General features: G+C 35.8%; 1 protein-coding gene across 1 annotated transcript; it reads right to left on the bottom strand.

The window, feature by feature from the left end:
* Positions 1–6,455: 6,455 nt before the first annotated feature.
* On the bottom strand, positions 6,456–11,500 carry LOC131053827 (disease resistance protein RPV1-like). The gene is made up of 6 exons (XM_059217576.1): positions 10,623–11,500; positions 9,414–10,500; positions 9,026–9,088; positions 8,579–8,923; positions 6,994–8,499; positions 6,456–6,839 (listed from the first exon to the last, which is right to left on the bottom strand). The coding sequence occupies exons 1-6, from the start codon at positions 11,498–11,500 to the stop codon at positions 6,456–6,458; spliced, it is 4,263 nt and encodes a 1,420-aa protein (XP_059073559.1).
* Positions 11,501–27,307: the final 15,807 nt, after the last annotated feature.

The following is a 27,307-nucleotide window of genomic DNA, read 5'->3' as shown; positions in this document are numbered from 1 at the left end:
CAATATTCTGGTATGTTGAATATAATCCAAATGGGTGTCTGAATATTCAAAAAATTTGTTTTGTGTTTTGGGAAAGTTGACAGAAAATAATTCATTTTCCTCGCTGGAGGGTTAATAGGGCAACTAGGCCTAGAAGGCTAAAAAGAGGGCCTTGCACTTAAACAGGTTCTTGGAACCACAAAACTAATTAAAAAAACTTATTTGGAGGTATTACAAACATTCCATACCTTTGGAATCATCAACATTCATGATCAACAGTTTGCATGACATCCTCAAACCTTGTGTGAGGATTCAAGAAAGATTCATCAAGGTATCATGTTCAATTTTAAGCATTTCTAGATTAAATATATCCTTTCCCTCACAAGGAAAACATTATACTTCAATTTTAATTCACAACCTAAGGTTTGACCTAGGAAATGCCCCATCAACAAACCTATTTTTCATTATTTTGTGTGTAGGAAATTGATTCGGGAGTTACATGTGAAGAATTTGGCAAACTAAATGATGACAATCAAACTCAAATTTTTAAGGCATGAAAAGCATAAGAGTAGGCCATTTCACACCTCCTAGTCCCAATAATTTTTTACAACCTTTTGATAGTAGATTTTGTGTACCATCCTAATCCAAAAAGCATTCATTTTGTCTACATCTGATAGTCATTGCTAAAATCAGTTTAAAGTGTAATCATTTAGGGACCTTCCATAAAATATTCTCAACTTACACATCATAAATGGATCTTAAAATATTCATTGTTTATAATGATAAGAATTTGGTTGTTCCATACACCTTCCTTTATTATTTTAAAAATATCATCGACCAAAATATTGTGCAGTAGTAGTACAGAGTGCATTTCATCTATTTTATGCCCAAAGATTTCATCATACCACTTTCTTTTCAAAGGTGACTAATCGATTGCTTTGTTTGGGTAATGCATTCCAAATAGATACAATTGCATACCATTTATTTGTCTTGAAAGCCTTTTATCCTGATGGCATTGAATTAAAGTTCTTTCAATATTTTCTGGTGATCTCTGGAGCAGAGGTTGCTTTGCATCAACCTGGGATACATTTAACTTGTGTTGTATCTGCGGAAATATGTATCCTAGGTTGATCAATGCAACCTCTGCTCCACCAATACCAAATAGAAGAGAAATTACTTTAATTTAATGCCATCAGGATAAAATACTTTCAAGACATATATTAGGTATAAAAGGAAACCTACACTATCATTTGAAGGGGTCTACCTACAATTCAAGTGATCTCTTAATTGCAAAAGAAAGGAAGAGATAGCTATAAAAGAGATTATGGAAACATTACATAATTTAAATTAATGCAACCAAAAGAATGCAGAGAGATAAAAAACTCTATAGAGCAACTATTTTACATACCTCAAATACAAGATTGTGGGGTGGAACAATAAAAAATGGCAAATCAAGGAAAGAATGAAAGATCCACACCAAATTCTTATACAATGCAGTCCAGTTGAAGGATTTTCATTCAACACAAGATAGTGAAGGGGTCATTATGATGATTTATTTGAAGGTTCATAAGTCAAAGGTAGTCACTAACATATAAAGAGTGAACAAATTGAAGAGCCCGATGAATTGTCGGTGTAGCATGAGGATGTATGATGTTAACAATAGAAAATCGATATTATGATGGTGGTGAAACTACAAAAAAAAATGATCATATTTTTATTGAGCATGAAAGAAACCACCTTGAGCTCATGAATGATAGGCATCGTGTTGTAGAGTATCAACCCTTGTTGAACAAGGGTGTCACATTTTTTAGGCTCGATCAGTGCAAGGAGACATTTTGTGTATATGAAGTGGTTTCAATTAGCCATTTTGTGTATAGGTAGAGAGGAGAGGTTGATGTACTTGTTTATTTGCCTACAAAACAATGAAACAGGTCCTAATCAAGGAAAACAGACATCCAAGCAAGGAGAGAATTTGGATTCAGGACAATTCTATGCAAGAAAGGATATCAAGTTATAAAAGATAAAAATCAACAAAGGTAAAGTGGATCCTTAAAAAAGAGGAACAATTGACAACTATTATTCTTGCTCCACAATATAGAGAGAAGAATAACTAGGCTATTATATTGCCTCCCAAGTATGATTGCACATGAAATCGTAGTACCATGAATGACAATGAGCCCCTAATAGGTAATTAAGCTACCAATGTCATATAGCAAGATAAAAACATAATAGGTTATAAATGTCATTTAGAAGGGATATGATGAGTGTATAACTCATTGTCACCTATTATTTAAATATTACTATAACTACAATGAGTTGTTGAATTTTAATCTCCAAATCATGACATTCATTAGTGGAATAGTTGATGATGCTTGAAAAAAGGATTGTCCTAATTTTGTTTATGGTTTTTTCTTCAATTTTTCAAGGGGAGAGTAATAAAGTTGGCTTTAAGAGACTCATACAAAATTATATCTTGTTGTGATTAAAAGTTGTTGGAAAAGTCATAGATATATTAGACAATGGGGGAGCGGATGTCAACAAAGGAGGAGGATAGAAACCTAAATCTTCTTTAGAAAAATGTAATGTATATTTCTCATGAACCTCCACACTTCATTGCACACATCCTAAATCATTACCATTGCATCCATGTGTATAATTAAATGTGGTATTTAAATTTATATTTTCAAAGTTTAAAGATCCTCAAACATCATCAAGACATGTGTTGGAAGAAGAGGTTGGAATAGATTTAGAAGAAGCTTGAATAATTGACACATACAACTCCCTTGAGACTTCATATTTGGATAGCGGGACCTTGTATAAAATTAAGGAAGGCATGAGAGTGATATATGTATTAGTGTAATTATTATACTTTTTGAATATTTATCCTTAGTATAATATTGGAAATAGTATCTTATACTAATTAGGGAGTCGTAATTAGGATATTATTTTCCCATTTTTAATTGTTGATCTCATTATTTAAGACAAAAATGATTTTCATCATTTCTTTTCTTTATGTGGAATATATATCTAATGTAATTATTTATATTTTTAATAAGAAAATAAATTTATTGTAGTAATCATGTGGTTTTTTAATTTTATCTCTTGTCTAAGAGAGAGTATTGAAGATCATAACTCTAACATGGCTTTATTTTGGATGAGTAACAAAATTCCTCTATTATTTATCCTATGATAGATGTTCATATCTTGTTCAAAAACTTCCAATTTTTGTGAGGCATTCTGTCAAACAGTCGGTGTGCCATTTCAAAGCTCCCATTTTCACACAGGCTAGGGGATGTTGATGGAGCTTTACACCTGCACCAACGCCAACAGAGAATCAGAAACATCACTATCTCAATATTAAGGGATATTTTCAGATGTTGTAGTTGTGAATGCCCCTGATAGATATGTCTGCAAAATGTGGGAGCATAAAAAAAAACATATGAACTATTTTTTGACAAAAAAAATTCTCAAAAAGGATGTCGATCCATGCGATATATTTTTGCACGTTATCCCTTTTACGTCGGGCCTTCAATCTACGTAAAACTCCATATCCACTTTTCAGGCGGGGGAAGAAGAGCTTTGCTTTGCTCGGGATCACCATTCATTTCTAGCAGGACTCGAGCGTTGATTTCGAATAGATATGATCTCTATTTAGCAGATTCTCCAGTTGTAGATCTAGATGCAGAGTTAGTTTCATATCCCCCAGATGCGGATTGAGTGTATCCATATCCAATGGTAGAGGGGCAAGCGGATCTGCCAGAAGCGGATGGAGTTGGATATTAAAATGTTGTTGATCCAGTTATCCACCCAGCAGAACCATCAGCATCTGAACGGTTGATTGGATTTCTATAGTTGGGTAGCGAGCTACCTTCGCTTATGACTAAAATCCACTAAACTCGCTTCAACCCACCTCTACCCATCTCGTGCCTCTGCCCCCATCCCTCTCTCCCCTGCAAGTCTGCTTCAAGGCTCGGATGACCCAAAAAAAACCAATAGGTCGTGGTATTAGGTGGCATTAGGTTCTCACAAAAAATTAATTTAGACCTTTTTTGAAGCCCAATTTTTATTAACATTTACATCTTGGAGTCAATGACTTGATCTTGTGCATGACGCAAAGAAATTGTGCATTTTCACTTTGGTGTTGCATTCTTATTTTGATACATGCAATATTTATTTTTGAAATGAGTTGGTGTTTGTGGGCATTATTAGGGGACTTGGGAATTGATAGTTAATTTTCTCCACAATCAAGCTATTAGGTAGACTAATTCAACAATTTTGAAAAGCTTTAATGGTTTAAAGATAGAAAATTTTATTCTTAGTGTATTGAAGCAAGATGATTATGTAACCAGGATGCTCCATGACTATGATATTACTCTCTCATGTGAATGATTTGCCAATTATTATAAGATGATTCTCACATCATCTTAAAATAAATGATTTATCTTGTTAAACAAAATAGCGAATAGCACAAAACCACATAAACGTACACATGGTTGGAGCACCATGACAAATGAGAAAGGTCATTGAGAAAAAAAATTAGATTTATTTTTTCAAAGATTTAGGCTCAAATTTATTACTCTCAAAGAACCCAAGTCAAATACATACCCATAAATTTAATCTGAGATGGTAAATGAGAGGTATTAGAATCAAAGTAAATTCTTGGCCATGAGTTACAATAGGGAAATGTTTTTGTAATTTCATAAGTCAGATTTTAATTAAGAATATGACACTTCTAGACTCTTTATTGTACAATGGACACTAATAAAAATGGATATCAAATATAATGGAGTAAGGTTGGGGTACATAATCAACACTAGTATAATTATAAATAAGAGGTGACATATGATGGCTTGTATATTCCTCATGCAAATAGCTAGTGATTACTCAAAATAGCTATATACCAAGATTCAACCTTGCTACATCATCTTTATATAGAAAGCATTTCACTACCAAACTTATATATGCACAAAAGATATTTTAACTTTAAATCAATTTTATAAAAAAACTAAGCACTGATAATGTAATATGCGAACAGGTTACAACTAAAAATACAACAAGAAGTTTGAGGATGTAGACTAATAATTTCAATAGATACAACTTTTATTTTTTGAAGGCTATGATAGCAGATCTTCTATTTTGACAAGGATAAATGGGTTTTTGATCATCTATGCTCCTTCTAGTGAACATGTTGATGCCTAATGAAACTTTTTGTAAGAAGTTGATAGTCAAAATCAAACTTTACCTTTCTAATTTAATGCTATTGAAAGTAACAAATGAATGTATTATTTAAAAAATATTATAAGAGATATGGTCTTTGTATCAAACAAAGCCCCTTGTGGATATTTTAATCTATGAAATAACTCGTATTCCCTAAGAATGGCTTTCTAATATGGTTATCATAGCAAGTTCTGATTTGTACTTATTTCAACATGTCTCGCAGATGTTACTCATTCCATATTTTGTTAATATTTTATAGGTTTCAATGGAGTTCTCAAGACATGACTTTAAGAATGATCTAATACTCTAGATAGATTAGATATCCTTTTAGTGTACCAAAAATATTTATTTTTACATATTGCATACAATTTGTTTATATTGAAATGCATTAACTTTAAGTATTTCACATGCACAACAGAGGGGGTTAAAATGTAATCATGAAAATCATCCAGCCATGTCTTTTTCCCTCATGTTTGAGGCTCTCTTTAGGTAGAATGTTGTAGGTGCACTGATTAGATTACAAGTATTGTAATAATGTGCAAGTAGATTTATAGAACAATACATCTTGATCCTCTTTTTTATTAAATTGAATTCAATTCACACATAAAATTCAAGTTTGAAATATATTTTTTTAATTATCCAAATAAATTTATATAAAATAAAATAACCAATACAAAATTTAAGTTGGTTTATAGTATTAAATATTTTAAAAACAATCTTAAATATAATTTTAATACATACTAGGCGGGAAGGACCATAGTGGAGAGGGTTCCAATACATGTTGTAGTATAAGTGGACAAAATGGGTCCTATAGTGGTGCACTAAAAGTGTCATGTCAATACTTATATAGAAAAAAATTCTCCTAAATTTCATAAAGCTACCAATTATGTTATGCCACACCAGTGCACCATTAAACATGACTTAGTACACAACTATTGATCTTATCTTTTTGCGGATCATTTTATGCACCTTCCAAAAAAAGCATGCTGACCTGGCATCATTTTTTACTATGTGACTTGAAAATACATTTTTATGTAGAACACTTGACAAGTAAATTGCTCTACAAAATGATAAGAAATATCCACATAAGAATTTGAGAAATACAAAATTTACCAATATATTAATATGCATAATTGAAATTTAACACAAACATCAACTATCAAGTTGCCCATAGAATTTGGCTATAATTAGCTATAAGTTACTACCTACAAAATTTCAATAATTGAGTCGCTGTAAATACACGAGGACAAATTTGCATTTCAACTCTGTAAAAGCGGTAACATGCAGCGAAATGCCTCCAGTAGTGTTTGCTCTTGCCCCCTCACGACCCAACCTTTCTCCACTCGGTCGTCCTCTCTGCAGTCTCCTCCATCTATCGACAACTCATCGCTAGGGAAGAGAAAGTCCATGGAACGTTGTGAGAAGACACCAATCCATACCCATCTACCCTTTTCAAGCTTGGATAGACGGTTAGAGACCTCACCCCGGCTGTCACGACCGTGCATCCTCAGTCTCATTTTTGAAGAAACACAAACTATAACAAAACAGAACAGAAAGGCATGACCATCGGAGGGACACTTGTGCACCAGTTTTGGCCTGGATTGAATTTTCTGGTCAGAGAAGGACTCAACGACAAGGAAATTCTGAAAGAGAACGGAGTCTATAAGTGAGGATGCATCCGGGACTGCGCGCATACATATTTGTATTTCATCTGGCCATTTTTGCACGTTTTTAACACAATATTGAGTCAATGCACAGTCAGATGAAAATAATTAGAAATTTTAATTCTAGTATTACCTGTATGGTTTGAATGCACCCAACAATAGCTGATCCCTTGTTTGCTCTGAGATTAACCTGCCTTAATTTCTCCATGTGTTTCAAGCTTTCTATACAAGGCACCTCCCAGCAGTTGTCTACTGTCAAGCCTTTCAAACTTTTACAATTTTCGATACCTTCAATTTTCTTTATTCGGTAGCAGCCTCTTAGACTAAATCGTCTGAGGGAGATTAATTGTTCAAAATTAGGAATGCTCTCCAGCTTTTCACATTTTTTCAAATATATTGACTCAACTGTCCTTGGCAGTGCTTCGATCTCCTTTAAATGCTGACAATAACAAATCCTGAGATCCTTCAAGCGGGGACAACAGTCTTCAGAAATTGAAATGGTGTAAACTTCTGTTCCTTGTAGATGTATAAACCTCAAGTTGTTGAAGGCAACAGGTAATGACCCCGTCCGAAAATCCAAATCGCTGATTGGGCAATTTTCTATCTCAAAAATTTCAAGATTATTCAGTTGTCTAATTGATTTTGATAGAGATTTCACTCCTGAATTTACTAAATTCAAACTCTTTAACAGATTAAGATGCCCTAGAGAGTCAGGCAGACAGCCGAGCTTAGGACAGCTATAAATTGAAAGATGCGTCAAGGAAGACAAACCTTCAAGAGAGTCAGGAAGACGTTCCAGCTTGAGACAATTTTGAATTGAAAGATACATTAAGGAAGTAAGATTTCCAAGAGACGCAGGTAGACATTCCAACTTATGACAACGAGAAATTGAAAGATTCGTTAAGGAAGACAAATCTTTAAGAGAGTCAGGTAGATATTCCACCTCCGAACATCCTTGAATTGAAAGATTTGTCAAAGAAGACAAACCTCCTAGAGAGTCAGGCAAACGTTCCAGCTGAGGACAACCTTCAATTGAAAGATCCGTCAAGAAAGACAAATCTGCAAGAGAGGTCGGCAAGCTTGTCAACAATAGGCTCCCTATCCTGATCTTTCTCAACCCGCTGAGCTCACAGATGTTAACTGGCAGCTTCCTCAAACTGGTACCCTCTAAATAGAGCTCTCTTAAGAACACCTGATTTGTAATGTGGAAAGGCAACTCTTTCAATTGCTTGCACTTAGAAACACTTAAGAACCCAAGATTTGTCATGTTTTCCAGAATGTTTAAGTCATCTAACGTGAATGTGAGTTGACTACACTGCTCTAAATTGAGATATTCCAAGAGCATTAGACTCTTAAAAGAATCCGGAAACCTCCTCAACTTGGCGCAACAGGATAAATTTAGATGCCTTAGATTTCTCAAATTACCGAAATTGCTGGGCAGTGATGATAGCATTTCACACTGATATAACACTAGGTGTTCCAGAGATGGGAGAAGACAAAATTCATCTGGCAGAGTCGTATCATTGTAGCCCTTTATGATTACTATCTTTTCCAGATGATTGAGACGCCCTATTGACTTTGGAAACCGTTGGAACTTGTAGCATCCAGAAACACGCAACTCTCTTAACTGCATAGGAGCCTGCAGCACATTTTTAAGTACAACAGTACTGAGAGGATTGAAGTATAGATATAAACCAAGCCAAACGGACGATGCTTACCTCACTCTCAGTCTCCCGCCACAGCTCTTCTATGTGATGTTCCGCAGAAGAGATCCAATCTTCGTAGAGCTCTAAAACCCTCAATTTCTTCCATACAAGACCTGATGGAAGATTTCGCTGTCCTATTTGGAACCAGCGAAGCCAGATCAATTCTCCTGATACTTGACCGATCACTTGATTAAAATAATTCCCACTTGTAACAAAAATTTTTAGTCCAACTAAAGAGGGTGCGAGTGACCAAATTCCTCTATTTGTGTTAACCATGAGGTTTCCGTTTGAGCAGGAAATGTGGGAGTCATCAATCTCACCGACTTTTTCGACCATTGCTGGAAAGGTCTCATCTTCCTGAAAAAGAGAATGAAATAAAAAAATAAATCTACAAACTTACAAAAACAATTAAAATTACCATAAGGAAGCAGAACGACAAAACACACAGTTCAAACAAACCGTATAATAACTCCACCGTATTTGAGTTGAGGTCGCCATTATCCCTTGAATGCGGATTCTATTCTGGAATGGACGAAAACACAAAATCAAAAACTATAAAATAGATCTAATACAGCCGCTACTAAGACCAAAATAAATTTGTTTGTTGTTTAAACACATGCTATTTGAGTAAATAGCTAATTTGTTTATCCCTTTTGATTGTAAAATAGGGGTAGCTAGAAAGATTGTCTTCCAAGGCAACTATTTAAGGGTTAAAATAATAAAAATTTAGTGGCCATATTCATGTATAAACAAAAATGTTCGCTTTGCCTTGATTAAGCACATAACAAAGGTAATATGAGTAACCTCACTTCTGTCTAGTGAGGCAATAAAAGAAAATATTTTATACCTCTTCATATTTTTCAACATCAATAATCTGCTGTGGAAGCCAAAGTCGATAGGGTGAGTCTTTATTTGCAATTTCTCTACCCAAATCTCTTAAGTGGTCATGCATTTTAATGCAATTTCTATTGTCAATTTCAACCAAACACTTATTTAAGAGTTTTTCCCAACTATACAAACCACTCCATCCCAATCCATTCCATATTTGAATTGCCAAACTACTCTTTTCTCCAATGAAGAAACATGCACTATCGAGAAACATCTGTTTCTCTTCACAACTAAGGCCATCGTAACTTACTTTAAGTTTCTTTTTTATATCATGAGGCAATATCCTTGAGATATTATGTAGCAAAGACTCCCAATATTCTTTGCGGGACTCTCCATACAGCTGTCCTCCGGATACCTTAAGAGAAAGAGGTAATCCTTGACAAGCCTTTAAAAACCTTTTTACAAGCTTCTCAAATCCATCAGGGGGAAAAGATTGTAAAAAGGCATGCCAACAAAAAAGCTGCGTTGCATATAATAGACTTAATGGTCTCATTTTATATACAGAAGAGATGCCCCAACATTTAAGAACGTCATATGCCCGTGTGGTAACAATGATGATACTACCTCTTTCTAGATTGTCTTTTGCAGGCAACAAAGCATCCAATTGCTCCCCATTATCCACATCATCAAGAACAATCAACACTCTGACAGACGTTAAACATCTTGAAAGATTTCCCATACCTTCCTCAATATTGTCAAATGCTTTGCCTTTGATCCCAAGATTGTTGAGAAGTTTTTTTTGTTTCTCATGCAACAAACCTTTGGCTGCAGCATCTCGAACTTCAAACACAATACTGGACCCCACCATCGAAGAAGATATTTTATTGTACAACTCTTTTGCGAGGGTAGTTTTCCCAGAACCACCCATGCCACAAATTCCCACAATTTGTACAAGTTGATCACCCTGAGCAGACTGGAGTGTATTCACCTCAAAATCTTGCACTATTTCTTTCAGACCGACTGGATGTTTTGCAACCACCAATGGCACGTTCGTTATTTGTTTCAAAGCACAATTCACAATATTCTTTAGCAGCCTCATCTCATCACTGGACAAACAAAAACATTAAAAAATCAAAATACTAACAGGTGAGTATGCCAAAGTTAAATGCATACATGAGAGAAAGAATGCTTATTTTTGAAGATAGATAACCGAATGTGTAGTGCTTACTCATTAGTTCTAATGATTTGGCCGTTGTAGAATGAGATGTTGTAGAGTGCCCTCTTCCACTCCTGAAGTTGTTCCAGGCTGTATCTTCCCTTCTGCTCGTGCCCCTTAAATGCCTTAGCATACACTCCTTTCCCTTGAGCTACCCATCTGAGATCTGTCGGCTCTACATGATAGAAAACAGGAATAATTTTAGCGCCAACTTTAAGCATATATGACAATTCTGCCAAACACCAGGACGATTTTGCATAATTCTCAGAAAAAATTGCTATATGAAGCGGGGCACTGCGCATTGCTGCTTCCAGCGTGGTCGGAAAGAAATCGCCATATTCCAACTCCTCTGAATCCAGAAAAACCATCAGCTTCATATTCTTGAGGATATTATAGATACTGCTAGCTAGCGTGTGTTTGACATCTGCTCCACGATGATTGATGAACACGTCGTAGCACGTCTTTTGCATGAGTGTTGAGGCAGAAGTAGATATAGATGGTGCAATTCCATGAAAAGCACCCGTAACCTTATTCTCTGATATACAATCAGTGGTAGAAGTAGATACATATATTGAGATTCTCTCAGGAACATCCATAACCTCATTCTCTGGTATACAATCACTGGTAGACGTAGATGCATATGGTGCGATTCCTTCAGATGCACCCATAACCTCATTCTCCTGTATACGATCGGGGATGGAAGTAGACGGCATGGAATTGGATTGACCTGAACGCCAAGGAATAAAGGAAGAAACCCAGTCAAAGCAGGATGACCAGAGACATGTGGGTGATGGTATTATTACAGATGTCGATGAAGAGGGTGCAGTTCCTTGTGATGTGTTTGCAGACTCTCTATCTGGTTGATCAGCAGGGGTAGAAGTAGATGCCATGGAGGTAAAGTGAAATAAAAAAAAATCAGAGAGCTATCAAACCAGAATGAAGGTAGGCTTGGGGTTGTGATAGGTGAAACGTTTCGTCTCTCTTGGAGCGAGTCGATGATGGAGATACCAAATAACCAAATTGTAAAGTGATCTGCGAAGAAATTATCGAAGGCGTAGATTGGGTGGCTATCTGGAATAGAATTAATAATTTTTGTTTTTTATTAATAAATTAAAATTCTAAAAATCACATAATTTTTAATTTCTAATGTAGTCTTGAATAAATGATGTTTAAGATAGTGGTTTCATTTCAATAATAAATGGGATGCAAATCTTTTATTACTTTTGTTTCACAAATTTTTTTTTTTGTACAATAATTATTATGCCATCAAATGTCAACTCCACTTATAATATTGATGTGATGAAAATGACGTTATTCTATAAAAAGGAGTCATCCAAGATAAATGTAAGGAGCATATCAAATGGTTGACATAAAAATATAAGAAAATTTCATAATTAATACCTACCTAGACTTGAATAAAAATCAACCTAATACCATTATCTATAAACCATTTCATCTTCTCACAAATATATTATAAAAGTCTCTTATAATATAAAATTTAATTAAATATAATTTATCATTTTCTTTCATCTTATCCATGACATCCTTGAGCATCCTATTGTTGACTTTATTCGTTGCACTACTTATCCTTCTCATTATTCTATGCATAGAGTTTAACCTCAACTAGTAATGGTCTTGATCAATGGTGACCACATGTTCATAACAAAGAATCAAGTGGAATTAGGTTGGCTTTAGCCTACACCATAGCAAAATACAAGATCAAGTCTTTGTTCTTCACACCTAAAGACTGAAGCTAGAGAAAGTCTTACAAGATGTATTGGATTCTAGTAAATAATGAATTATCACATTTAGGAATGATGTTATAGATTTTTAATAGATGAAGGAAGTATTGGGTATGGTAAGGCTTATTGACTTCTTGATTTGTAATCGTGATATTTATATGTTGCACAAAATTGGATGGCATTCCCTAGTGACCATGTAGGACATTATTACAACATATTTTTAATGTGTCATATTTTAAAATTTAAAATAAAGCATAGTTTAAATTACAATTTATTAATAAATATTGTCAAATGTTTATTCATAGTGTTAGATAGATGTTGTTTAAGTTGGCTGGATTCAAATTGTGAAAATAAGCATTATGAGTGATTGGTCTAAGCTAACTCTAGTAACAATCTTTCATATTGTCTAAAATCTATTATTATCAAATTTTCATTATTTTATTCCAATAACCAATGAGATGCAAAACATCTTTCACTAATTTTGTTTCACTGATATTAAATTCATGCAACAATTATTATGTCCTAAAATGTCAACTCTATTAGTAACATAGTTGATGTTTATTTAGAATGACATTATTTTTGTAATAGAGAGTTAGCATAAAAAATTATAATGAGTGTATTCATTGGAAGACTAACATAAAAATGTATGAAAGCTCTGCATTCCTTCGCATTTTTTAATTTGGTCTTGTGATTCTAGAGGTAATGTCTCTACTTTATGGATGTTGCACTCCTATCTTCTCAGGTCCTTGTGGTTGCAGTTGATGTGGTTGGTGAATACAGTTTTGTAGCGTCCTAAAATTGTGACACTTGCAATTTCGACTGCATTTGGGTCTTCACGATGGTGATGCAACACGGAACCTGAATGGAGGCCCCGAAACTTGTTCATGACACCAAAAATTGCATTTCTCAGCACCCTGGCCTGATCCTCCTTGCACCCTGCTGCCCCTGGAGGTGGGACCATGGCGCCTAGCGCCCTGGTCCTTCAGGACTAGGGCACCCAGCGCCCTAGTCCCCCAGGACCATGGCGCCCAGCACCCTGGTCCCTAGCCCTATTTTTGGGCCCAGTCTCTTTTGGGTCTTGGGTCTTTATGTTTGCAAATTGGAAAATAACATTTCCTAGTCGGCCTAAGGTCGGGAAAATCAGTCTTTCAACCCTAATTGACAAGTATATAAACCACATTTCCTCTCCCATTTTGGTAAGATGGAAAAAAGGCGGAAACGATATTCAAGCATTCAAGCATTCAAGCATTCAAGCATTCAAGCATTCCTTCAAGCAATTGATCACTCTAAGTCTCCATTCAAGGCCAAGTGTTGGATTCAAGACAAGGATTCAACCATTGAAGAGGAGATCACATACAACATACAACATACTACATACATTACACCTTCGCATGTAAGAATACAAACATTCTTACAACAAGGTATCAGTACTTGTTTACATTACAAACATTTACATTTACAGCATTCTCATTTCTTAGTTAATTCCAAAACCGGGGTTTGACCTAAAGGCAAACCCCTCATCCCTAACCCCCCAATCGTCCTCTCTTTTCTGTGTGTAGGTTGCAGGTACGCGGCTGTAATTGAAGATCTGGAATCCTTGTGCAGAGACGAACAGATCCACCTTCGTTTTGCGGATTTTTCGGAGGACCGTGTGCACGCCGGGCGCCATCGTCCCGTCAAATTTCGCTCAAATTTGTAGAACAGCACTGTCTCGACATTTTACTGCTAATTCCAGGTTCGCAGCTTCATCCCATAGCCCTATCTCTGTTTACAAGCGAATCTTTCCTACTTTACATGCATTCCTAGTTCAATCATTCTACATTTCTTTACAAAAGAGGGTATCCTTGATGTCTTAACCCTTGAAACTCATTTAGAATCCAATCTTGCATTATGTGGGATTGGATCTTGTGGGTTTCAACCCCTCTTTTGAATGTAAAGTCTCTCCTAAGTGAAAACCATCAACCCTAGTGACTCTCCCTTCTCTCTCCTCGGAGTTGGGGAGGGGAGAACAACTAGGGTTCGATTTTTCTGCTTTACATTTTGGTGAACCCGACGTGAACATCCTCATTCTGATTATTCATGGTTAGATCTGAAAATTTTGCTTTCCTAATTATATTTCCATGTTTGATCTTTTGCAAATTTTAGAGGTTGATTGCATAAAAAACCCTAAAATTTTCTTTTTAGTAATTAAACTTGTGAAATGTTTAATTGTTAATGCTTGTTTCAGATCTACCCTTCTATTGCAAATTGTCAATTCATATTTGTGCTTTAATTCTAAAAATTAAGTGGTTAAGTGTCAAAACCCTAATTTTTGAAAACCTTCTTGATTCAACCTTTGACTGATAATTTCTCTAATCAAAACACCTCCAAATCGGTTGTAACTTTGGATTCCGCAACAAAATCACAATATCTTTCATCTCTAAAAATTTGGAAAAATGTTGCGAGGACCGTGTGCACCCCGAGCGCCATCGTCCCCGACATTTTTTCCAAAATTTCGGGAGCTAGATCTTACTGTATTGTTCTGCTAAAATCCATAATTTTGGCTGATTTTATCAATTTTAACACCTTCAAAATTAAATTCAAAGTTGGTCTAGTGATCGCTTGGATTGAGACTTCTAATCATTCAAAAATTATTGAAATTGAAATCTGTGTTAAAATTGTGTTTCTTACAGTCCTAAATCTGAAAAGTGTGTTGGCATTCATTCAAAATTTCAGTGCCTTATTCAAATTTTTACAATTTGTGACTTTTGAAATTAAGTGTTTAATTGTAACAACCTTGATTTCCACTTTCAAATTCGAATTTTGCACGAAATCGAGTCAACTTTTAAATTTCAAAGCTTACATTGCTTTCAGTATTCCCTCTAAAATCATAAAATTCAAAATTTCAGTTTCCCTCTCTTTTTCAAAATTCAAATTTTACATTTTTCAACAATCTTGGTAGGGTTCAATTTTGAGATTGCAACTTTAATTTGGCCTATCTACAGATCGTAAAATCACTCGATTTTTTTAGATTAGCTTTGAAATCATCATAACTTTCATCCTTGAAAATTTTGAAAAAATTTGCGAGGACCGTGTGCACTCCGTTCGCCATGGTCCCGGACATTTTTTCCGAAATTTTGGGAGATTGTCCTGATTGCATTTTACAGCTTAAATCTAGGAGATTGGTTGATTTTATTGAAATTTGCTACCTCTAAAATTCAAAATCTTCTCTCTTTCTTTAGTGCATGAGTTTTACAACAATAAGCCCTACTTACACTATTCCCGTTAGACGAAGCCTTAGAATTAAGTCTTTCCAAGGTTTAATTACTGAGGAGATGGAACCTAATTTGAATGGCCTTTTTAATGAGGACATGGGTAATTCCTCTAATCCTCTTAATGATGAAGAATCTCTCCATGAGGTTTCTGTAGAACAACTTTCAAAATTGGATAACCAATTTGATGATTTTCGACAATGGATGTCTCAAGAATACCCTGATAGTGAAGCTCTTTCCTTAATTGAGGGTCTAAAATGTATGGTTCAAAGTGATAAGAATGGAATTGATATTTTGCGTGGTATCGCACACATTGAGGATTCGAATGTGATGCCTATGAAGAGTTGTGCCGAAACTTTGGGTTATACACAACCTCCTACTCAAGTTAATCATTCTATTCCTTTGACAACTCCTATTGCTAGTATACCTACTTTTACATCAAACATAATGACTACTTCAACACAAGACATTCCACCTATGATCACCAGTCATGGGGGCAATCCCTCTTCTTCAACCAACCCTCTTCCTTCATTCAATCCGACTTCTTCATCCGTTCCTTCAATGAGTGTTCCTCTTATATCCCCACAAATGAACATGACGCAAGGGGGCAATTCGTTTAATCATTCCATTCCTCCTTGTAGTGTTCCTCCTGTCCAGTCATCTCCTATGACTAACTATCATAGTGTCCCACCACCTTACTCTCTACCTTCTTTCAATAACATAACACCTCCATCACAATCTAACACATCTAATATGAACTCTTCGACTGAAGCGACCATTAACAATCTTGCACAAACTGTCTCTTCTTTACAGCAACAAATTGCCTCTATGAATCAATCTAAGTTTAGTGTGCCCACATTTGATGTTGCGAGCCCACTTTCTCTTGACATTGTTCGAGCTATCCCCCCTAAATATGTTGAAATTCCGCATTTGGAGCTTTATAATGGTAAGGGTGATCCTCTAACACATGTTAAGACCTTTCAAACAATATGTACCGATTTTGCTTATGACTAAAGATTGCTTGCAAAACTGTTTACTAGAACATTAAGAGATAAAGCCCTACAATGGTATTTCTCATTGCCTTCTTATTCTATTACTTCTTTCGAACAACTTGCAAATGCTTTTATTCAGCAGTTTCAAAACAATATAACTCCTAAAGTTACTTTGATTGATTTAATGCATTGTAAACAAGGTGTTAAAGAAAAAGTGACTGATTTCATTGGTAGATATAAGCATTTGTATGCTCCAATTTCCTTTCCAGTGCCTGACAATGATATTCAAAAAATCTTTATTTCTAATTTACAAAAAGATATAAGAGAAAAACTCCTGTTTTCTGAGTTTACTTCTTTCCAACAGTTGTGCGCAACTCTTCACAATTATCAACTGACTGTGAGTCAAATGGAACAAGCAAATCCTATGACTCCGAGTGATACGGGTGATAGTAGTCAACAACCATTTGGGAAGTTTAAACTGAACAGAGAGTCCATTAAATTCAATGAAAACATCATCAACAACCATGTGAATGCAGCATTAGGTGTGCCTCCTATTTCTAAGTTTTTCAGGAAAGAAAGAAAGTTTACTCCTTTGAATGAATCATTGCATAGTATTATGAATAAGTTATTGGAACAAAATGTGCTTACTCTCCCTCCTATAAGGCAAATAGATCCTGCAAAGATTAATTCACCCTATTTTGATAACAAATCTTTTTGTCAATTTCATCGTCAACCTGGGCATGATACTGAAAAATGTTTTGCTTTAAAGGGTAAAATTCAAGATTTGATTGATAATAATACTATCTCTGTTTCTGGTGTGAATGATAAAGGCAATACATCTGTAGCTCCTCCTAACCAAAATCTTAAGATTTTTACTGATCCATTGCCTTCTCATACCTCTAATGCGATTGATACTACTGATTCCTCTGTCTCACCTGATGATCTTGTGTCTATGACTCCTAATGTGATTAACTTTGTGGAGCAGCAGAAAATCCCTAAAGAACCTTCCATCACATTTGATTCCAGTGAAACTATCAGGGCACCTGATGGTCCTTTATATATAGTTGCAAAAGTCAAGAATACACCTTGCCGTGGAGTGCTTATTGATCCTTCTTGTATGGTTAATATCATTACTGAAGAATTTCTTTTTACTTTGCAATTGAATCAAGTAATCTATGATGAAACAAAAGTGGTTGTGAAATTATTTGATGCATTTTCTTCTCCTGCAATTGGTTCTATTACATTACCTATTGAGGTCCATAACAAATCCCTTGATGTGGACTTTGCTATTATTCCATCGTCCGAACAATTTCGTGTGAAGCTAGGCTATCCTTGGCTATCTTCCATGAAAGCTATTGCTTCTCCTATTCATAAGTGCTTGAAATTTCCCCATAATGGTGAAGTTGTTACTGTCAATCATAGTCTCTTTAAACCAGTTGAAAGAACTTCTAGTGTTCCTATTGATTACTTTTGGCCTAAACAATTCCAATCTCTTCCTCTGCGAAGTGATCATCCTTTCAAATCTTATCAAAAGTGGAAAAAAGATATGATCCTTTCTTTAAGTGAACCTAGAACACCCAAACTTGACATTCCTATCATTCTTGAGAAGGAAGTTCTTCCTTTGAAAGATAAAACTAATGTCTTTCCTCAAGAAGATTCCCAACCCATTCCTATGGATGTGACTATGCCTATATCTAATAAGCTTTCCAAAATTAGACCTATACCTCCTCGTCATGATGGACTTGGTCTCCTTCCTAAACCAAATATTCCTCCCTTATATGGAGCAGTTCCTCCTCCTTCCTCTTATGGAGAGAAGAGAGCTTCCTCTTCTCCTATTGTTCAACTTAAGAGACCACAACCTAAACACCCAAGTGATAAGGATGAGAACATTCCTCCTCCTCACACTTCTCAACTTCCTACTAAGACTAGACGAAATCGTTCTGCACGTGAACGCCGACGAAAGCGTCGTCTTAGAGCTCAGGTAGCTGCTTCTCAAATTTTGCAATCCCCAAAAACACCTTCAGCCAATATTATTCCATTTTCTCCTCAGCCGACGATTGAGCCAAAATCTCCTAAACATAAGATGTATGATGGTCTTGATCCTATGCGAGTCAAAGATCCTATTTTTATAAATCTTGATGATGACATAGATGAAAATGTTATTCATAATGAAAATGTTAATCCTGTTCATTCTGATAGTGAATATGAATATGTTGATGTTGATAACCATTTATCTAACGCATTTTCTAAAGCACTTATCCTAGCTCCTAGACAAGAACAACGTGGCTCGGAACATGAACATAGCCCTTGTTTGGATCTTGTGATAGCTCCATCTGCTGTGTTGGATGTTCCTCCTCTAGCGTGTTTCCTACCTTCCCGAAATATTGATCAGCAAGATCGAGGGGTAGATGACGTGCTAGACTAGTTTTATTAGCATAGCAGATTCTCTCCTCCTCTCTTTTGTTACTTCTTCTATGTGTTATTCTCATTCTTCTATTTGTTGTCCTTAGTGTTGCCTACTTGAGGACGATGCAAAGCATTGAGATCTCTTTTGGTCTCTCTCATTTTGACTTAAAAGACACATGTGTTCCCTTCTTCTAGGTGACCTTCCTTGATTGGGGAATGAAGAACAATTATGCATACATACATATGATATACATGAATTATCATACAGCATACTGACCCCGAGGAAAGCGAAGTCACCTTGTGCTTTGTGTTTTGTGTCTATTATCCTTGGGCTTATCTCACACTTGGGGGCTAAATCCTTGTGATAACGTGCTCCTTTCCCTTTTTTCATTTCTTATATGTATCACTACCTTAAAGCAATCACCCCCGGTGAGGCGTGTGCGATCGCTTTAACGTAGGGGGCATACATCCCATTCATATCTTTTCAAGATACTTGAAAATTTCTTGACAAACTTAGCTTTGCCTCAAAAAAAATTTGATATCTTTCTTGCATGACTCATAGTGAGGGAACCTTACTACTGACAGTCATGGTTCTCCCTCATGATCTTCCCTTTTACTTTGTCAATCGAAGTTGTAAGATCCTTAGTCCACTAGGGGCTTGGTGTATCTTGCCTCCTTGACGTGGTGAAAGTTTTTCAATGTTGTTTCCTTGTACATTACCGGAAGTATGAGCGTACGCTTATACTCCCGCTAAAGTGGGGGCTAAATGTAGCATCCTAAAATTGCGACACTTGCAATTTCGACTGCATTTGGGTCTTCACGATGGTGATGCAACATGGAACCTGAATGGAGACCCCGAAACTTGTTCATGACACCAAAAACTGCATTTCTCAGCACCCTGGCCTGATCCTCCTTGCACCCGGCTGCCCCTAGAGGTGGGACCATGGCGCCCAGCGCCCTGGTCCTTCAGGACTAGGGCGCCCAGTGCCCTGGTCCCCCAGGACCATGGCGCCCAGCGCTCTGGTCCCTGGCCCTATTTTTGGGTCCGGTCTCTTTTGGGTCTCGGGTCTTTATGTTTGCAAATTGGAAAATAACATTTCCTGGTCGGCCTAAGGTCGGGAAAATCAGTCTTTCAACCCTAATTGACAAGTATATAAACCACATTTCCTCTCCCATTTTGGTAAGATGGAAAAAAGGTGGAAACGATATTCAAGCATTCAAGCATTTAAGCATTCAAGCATTCCTTCAAGCAATTGATCACTCTAAGTCTCCATTCAAGGCCAAGTGTTGCATTCAAGACAAGGATTCAACCATTGAAGAGGAGATCACATACAACATACAGCATACTACATACATTACACCTTCGCATGTAAGAATACAAACATTCTTACAACAAGGTATCAGTACTTGTTTACATTACAAACATTTACATTTACAGCATTCTCATTTCTTGGTTAATTCCAAAACCGGGGTTTGACCTAAAGGTAAACCCCTCATCCCTAACCCCCTAATCGTCCTCTCTTTTCTGTGTGTAGGTTGTAGGTACGCGGCTATAATTGAAGATCTGGAATCCTTGTGCAGAGACGAACAGATCCACCTTCATTTTGCGGATTTTTCGAAGGACCATGTGCACGCCGGGCGCCATCGTCCCGTCAAATTTCGCTCAAATTTGCAGAACAGCACCGTCTCGACATTTTACTGCTAATTCCAGGTCCGCAGCTTCATCCCATATCCCTATCTCTGTTTACAAGCGAATCTTTCCTACTTTACATGCATTCCTAGTTCAATCATTCTACATTTCTTTACAAAAGAGGGTATCCTTGATGTCTTAACCCTTGAAACTCATTTAGAATCCAATCTTGCATTGCGTGGGATTGGATCTTGTGGGTTTCAACCCCTCTTTTGAATGTAAAGTCTCTCCTAAGTGAAAACCATCAACCCTAGTGACTCTCCCTTCTCTCTCCTCGGAGTTGGGGAGGGGAGAACAACTAGGGTTCGATTTTTCCGCTTTACAAGTTTGTTGACAGTCTGATTGTCTATTAAGATTGGTTTTGTTTGGTCCAAAAGATGATCCACATTTCTCCACGTCAAATTTTCTATTGTTGGGGCTTTGTAAACATTCTTATAATGTTTGCGTTGTGTCTTTGATCAATTTTTATGTGTTGATGTCTATTTCAAGCTCAGAGTTTATGATGTTATGTATGTTGGCAACAATAATGAAGGAAAACTAAGAGGGGGGGTGAATCATTTTTCACTGGATTGAACTAATTAAGCACAATCTCATATTTCAATCAACTATAGCAAGAGTAAACATAAAGACAACAACAACAACACACATAACACCAAGATTTTGACACGAAAAACCCGCTAAAGGGAAAAACCATGGTTGGGGCCTACCCAGAATAAGATGATCCTCTGCAGTAGTATGTGTAAATATTACAACGGGGAATGCACGTGTATTCAGGCACACTGCCTAGAGCCCACTGCTCAAGATATAATGACCTAGAAGGATCCAATGCTCATCGAAGGTTCACTACCTTATAATAATGATCAGACTACAATCTAGATTATATGAACTACAAAAATAGCATATGTTAATGCTTGATGACAGTTCTAGTTAAGCTCATGTGTCTACCCTGCAACAATCTCTACTCAATACGCATTACCGAAGGATAAATTCGCTTATGCGCACATACACAACTCTCTGATAATGGAGACACCACATCTACACACAAATTACATGAATCTAACAACTATTTATATAGTTAATCAATCTTGACTAAAAGGTCGGCCAAACCCACAACCCTTAATTAAAAAATTACATCATACGATACATAAATCAACCACCGGACCAATATAAGGTCATAGACGACATAGCATGGACCTAAATAAAATCTCCAAACATGCATCACCACCAAAAATCTCGCCAAGATCAACCGCAACATATTACACCATCAGAAATACCGCATAACACCAAGAATATCATCAAATCAACAAAACCACCAATACCCTGCACAAAGATCAATGCGGACCACCAAAAAAAATAGGACATTGTCAAGAAACACCAACAAGCATGTTAGAACCATCTCCAATAGTTGCACCAATACCACTTATTCAAATCTTCATTGATCAAAAATGCTAACTCTCAAGAACACTTAACAACAACAATTCGGACTGGAAAAATAACTTGCAGAGAAACAAATCATGAACCATATAAAATGTAGGTACACATGAGCACAAAAAACATTCTCCCAAATCCGCAACCAAAGATATGATCATACCAAAGCACATTGGATCAAATACCAAAATCTGCCAACCACTGAACACAAAAGAACAGTCTTCAATCTAGAATCCACAACTCGACCAAATCACCACATAGCATCATGAAATTAATAAATAATAAGATATCTCTAGTTGATTCAGCATCCCAAATAGATAAACCAACTAGATCAACTCAATGAAATCACTGGAAAACAAAACAACTCTCTGCAACACTAGAATACAGGAATATGTTCACATCAATGACAACAACATATCCTAGTAGCAACAATATCCAACAATCTCCCCTTTTTGCATTGATGGAAACATATGAATGTGAAAAACAATCAATTGAAAGGAAGTGAATCAACACCAAAAATCTACAACAAACTCCCCCTAAGACCATGCATACAAAGCTCCAAAGATAAAGCAGTGTTTTCCATGCTTCTCTCCCCCTTTGATAACAATACCAAAGACAGAATACAAATTATGCTTCTCTCCCCAATAAATCATCTTCTGTGAAGGGAAATCTCCCCCTTAGGATAAACTCACAACTGGTCATCTGAATCACACACTGATTACTTTTGTTGAGTAGCAGCACCAACTCATCAATCTGGATAAATAAATAATACTCTAAGGTCCACCAGATTGATGCAACTCCATGCATATAGTTCTCATCAAGAGGGGTAGAGACCCCTAGATTGTCTCTCAAATAGACAAATGTATCTGTAGAAAAAAGATTATTGAAAATATCTGCAATCTAATCCTTTGTAGATTCATATTCCAATTTGACTTCATCACTGACTTTCTCCCTCAAGAAATGATACTTCATATATACATGCTTTGTTTTAGAATGTAGTAGTAGATTATTGGAAATATTCATAGCACTTGAATTATCACAATAAATAACAGTAAGCTTGTCATAAATCACTCTAATACCCTTCAACATCTACTTTGTCCAAACTACCTGAGTACAGTTGCTAACAACAGCAATGTATTCAGCTTTAGCAGTAGATAGAAATACAACATCTTGCTTCTTACTGGACCATAAAATCAACTTCTTTCCTAAAAAGAAAGCTCCACCAGTAGTGCTCTTATGGTCATCAACATCACCTACCCAATCAGCATTAGTATAGGCCCATAGTAGGAAATCATCATTCTTTGAATACCACAAACCATAGTCAACGGTTCCCTTCAGATATTTGAAAATCCTCTTCATAGCAGTAACATGAGTCTCGTTAGGATCAACTTGAAATCTAGCACAAAGACAAATAGCATACATAATATCTTGTCTAGTTTGAGTTAAGTACAACAATCCACCAACCATAGATCTATACAAAGTCTGATTAACTTTTCGAGATTCATCATTTTTAGACAATTTGCATCCAGTCACCATAGGATTTCCAACAGGTTTGAAATCATCTAGATCAAACTTCTTCAATAATTCCTTCACATACTTAGATTGGGAAATGAATATAAATTATCGGTCTGAGTAATCTGCAATCCTAAGAAGACTTTAATTTCTCCTATCATAGACATCTCAAATTCTTTTTGCATATCATCAACAAACTTCATACTCAAATCATCGTCTCCTCCAAAAATGATATCATCAAAAAAGACTTCAACAATCAAAATATTATCATTTTCAACCTTAAAGTATAAATTGCTATCAGTAGTACTTTTACATAATCCCAACTTCAACAAATACTCATCAAGTCTAACATACCAAGCTCTAGGGGCTTACTTAAGTCCATACAATGCTTTCTTCAATTTGCATCCCATATCACATTTATCTGATAAGGAAAATCCATCTGGTTTCTCAATGTATACTTCCTCTTCCAAATCACCATTTAAAAAGGTTGACTTGACATCCATTTGATATACCTTGAAATTCTTATAAGCAGCAATCTAACAGCTTCAATTCTAGCCATTGGAGCAAAAGTCTCCTCATAGTCAATTCTTTCCATCTAAGAGCGCCCTTTACATACCAATCTTTCTTTGTTTTTGATAACTTTACTGGCTTCATTCATTTTATTTTGGAGCACCCATTTGGTACCAATTACATTCTTGTCTTTAGGTCTCGAAACAAGCTCCCAAGTGTTGGTCTTCTCAATCCGATTCAACTCTTCTTCCATTGCTTTTATCCAACTCTCATCTTTACATGCTTCTACAACATCTTTAGGCTCAATCTTAGAAATCAAACATATCTCAATTCAGTAGATATCCTTCTCTTAGTCATCATACCTTTATTCTTATCACCAATATTCTGATTCTTAGAATGATTAAATCTTACATACCTCAGATTCTTTTGATTATTCCTTATGTACAATAGCTAGAGGAGGTATCTTTATCCTTTGAGGAGACATGTGAGTCTTTGGGACTTGTTCTACATTCATCTCCACTAGATCTTGGAGTGCCTTTTTCAGTAGTGTGGAGCAGTTCACCACCTTTGGAGGGGGTATCTTTCAACATCGACGTGGGGACACTTGAGCAGTTTTCAGAGACTTCATTCATCATGACTTTTTTCCTACATCTTTCATTCATGGTTGGGGAGACTTCATGGATACACCTTTGGTTTTGTTTCTTCCTAAGGGGAGGAATATTGTTCAATGTTCAAGGAGCATTTTCTTCATACTTCATCGAGCTTCTATCATTGGTGTAGATTCTACATTGAGGGGGGGCTTCCTAGCTTCTCTTCTTCTCTCATATGGGGGGGACTTTTTTATAACATGGGGTTTTGTTCCTCACATACTTCTGTGAGATTTCTCTTGTATACTTTTCATCTCTCTTTTGGGGGAGGGTTTTTTCCCATTGGGTTTTTCTCTCTTTCCCCGCTTTGTGAGAGATTTCATTGTATTAGTTTGCATTTGTACATGGGTACCTAACATGGCCATGTAGCTGGGACCCATCTTGCATTTCTTAGTTGCATTGTAGACTTAAGTGCATTCCCCTAAGTTGTACTTAAGGGGGGTGTTGGTGTAAATAATTATTCGTCATGGATATTATTACACCTTATTTAAGTTTACTTAGGATAATGCATTTCTTAGTAGTTTGGGTATGAGACACTTGGGTGTTTGTGCCACATTGGGATAGGGTGTGTAGGAGAATTTCCACCTTTTATGGTGTGATCTTGTTACTACTCTATCATATCCACTTATTGTGGAGTGATAATCCCACCTTCGGTGGGTGATCCACCTCATGTGGAATATTTTATTGTTTTGTCCTACCTACCACACCTATTTCCTACCTACCCTTGTTTCTTATTAAGCCACATGTCATGTTTGTGTGCTCACATATCCATTTAGCCTTGCCTATATATGCAGAATCATATTCATTGTATGTAAGAACTATTGATCTATTGATCATTTATCTATCGATGAGAATACAGTTTATTCTTGTCCTCTATTTTGTCTTTGTATTGTACTTTTCATTGAGCTCTTGATCTTAGCAAAATCTCATAGATTGATCATCTCTTAAGGGTTTGGTGTTTCATGTCATCTGTATCTTTGAGTTCAGTTGTTTGCCTTTGTTTGCCATCTGATTTGAATAGTGTCATTTGAGGACACTCATGCAGATTACAATCTTCTCTTCCTATTTTAGTGGAGGTTCTTCAGATCAGCAGTTACTCTTCAACAGTGTTTGCAGTTATTTCATGCTTCAGTGGTGTTCTTCATGGCCTTTTTCTGTTCCTATCTTCTGGAACACTCTTGTTTGGAGGCTTCTTAGTCCTTCACTTGAGCTTTCATCTCTTCTTGGAGAAGAGTTTTGTTCCCATGAGGTTTTCTCCTTTTTCTCCACTTTACAAAATTTTATTGTACCTGGGTACCTCATCAGGCCTTGTTGTTGGGACCCATTGTTGTTTTCATGCATTTTTTACAAGCTTTTTAGTCCTTAGCTAGTTTTTAGCTACTCCCTAAGTTCATCTTAAGGGGGGGTGTTAGAGTTATCTTTTATTAGCTAATAATTATTTATTTAATTATTAGTCTATTATACTCTACGCTTAAGGTAAACTTAGGAATCTTATAATTCTTTAGGGTTTTCACCTTTAGGGTTTCGAGTATCCTTTTATAAGGATTCTCTCTTTGTATTTTTCATAACAATTGTAATTATTGAATTGCATTCTTGTTGCACAATCAATATGACTCCTATTTTCTAGATCTCTGAATTCTGGCCTCCATAGCTTTTTTGCTTCTCTCCTTCTATGACAGGTTTGCATGAAAGTGATCTTTGGGAGCTGTAGAGTTGATTTTTCCTCAACCCCAATAGTTATGTATCTGTTTATGTTGAACCAGCATGATTGTGATGAGACAATGGAAAAGAAGTATTTGGGAATATTTTTGGATTGAGTGTTGGGTTTTTAATTAGTTAGCATTTGATTTATATGATACCCACTAAAGTTAATGTAGTGAAGTAACCGAATTTAGTTGTACAGTATTTTGTAACTCTCACAGCCTAACAAACAATGTGAATTAACGTGGTGCAATATATTTGTTCCCTTTCGTCTATTGTAAACTCTAAATGTGATTTCCCATATACTTTTGGTTGTTGTGTATTGTAAACTCTACATAATTTATCTGTTTTAAAAATAAATTTATCAATAATAAATTCCATATATGATATTTAGTAAAATTAATTTGTTTGTAATCATATTTAATATTTAATAAAAAACTAATTTTCAATATTTTAAATAATAATAAAAAAAATAAAGTAATTAGAAATCAATGCTTATTAAAAATCTATATGTTCTTAATCATATTTTCTAATAGTTGGAAAGGTTAATAGAAACATATTATAATGATATTCATGAATGTGATTATATTTAAATTTTCTTTTAAAATATGACTAAATTCTTGAGAATATTTTATTAAATAAAATGAAAGTTAACATTTCATTGCACTCAAGACTGAAATGTGAGGATAAACCTTACCTATCAAACAAAATGAAACATGATTAGATTTAACCTTTTCTTAATTGCTATGTTTTAAATTATCTTTGTTTAAGATAATTTAAAACATAGCAATCACTATAATAGAACAAATCACTATAAT

The sequence above is a fragment of the Cryptomeria japonica genome, chromosome 3 (assembly GCF_030272615.1).
Source record: "Cryptomeria japonica chromosome 3, Sugi_1.0, whole genome shotgun sequence".
NCBI lineage: Eukaryota > Viridiplantae > Streptophyta > Pinopsida > Cupressales > Cupressaceae > Cryptomeria > Cryptomeria japonica.
This window is presented reverse-complemented; position numbering and strand designations above follow the sequence as displayed.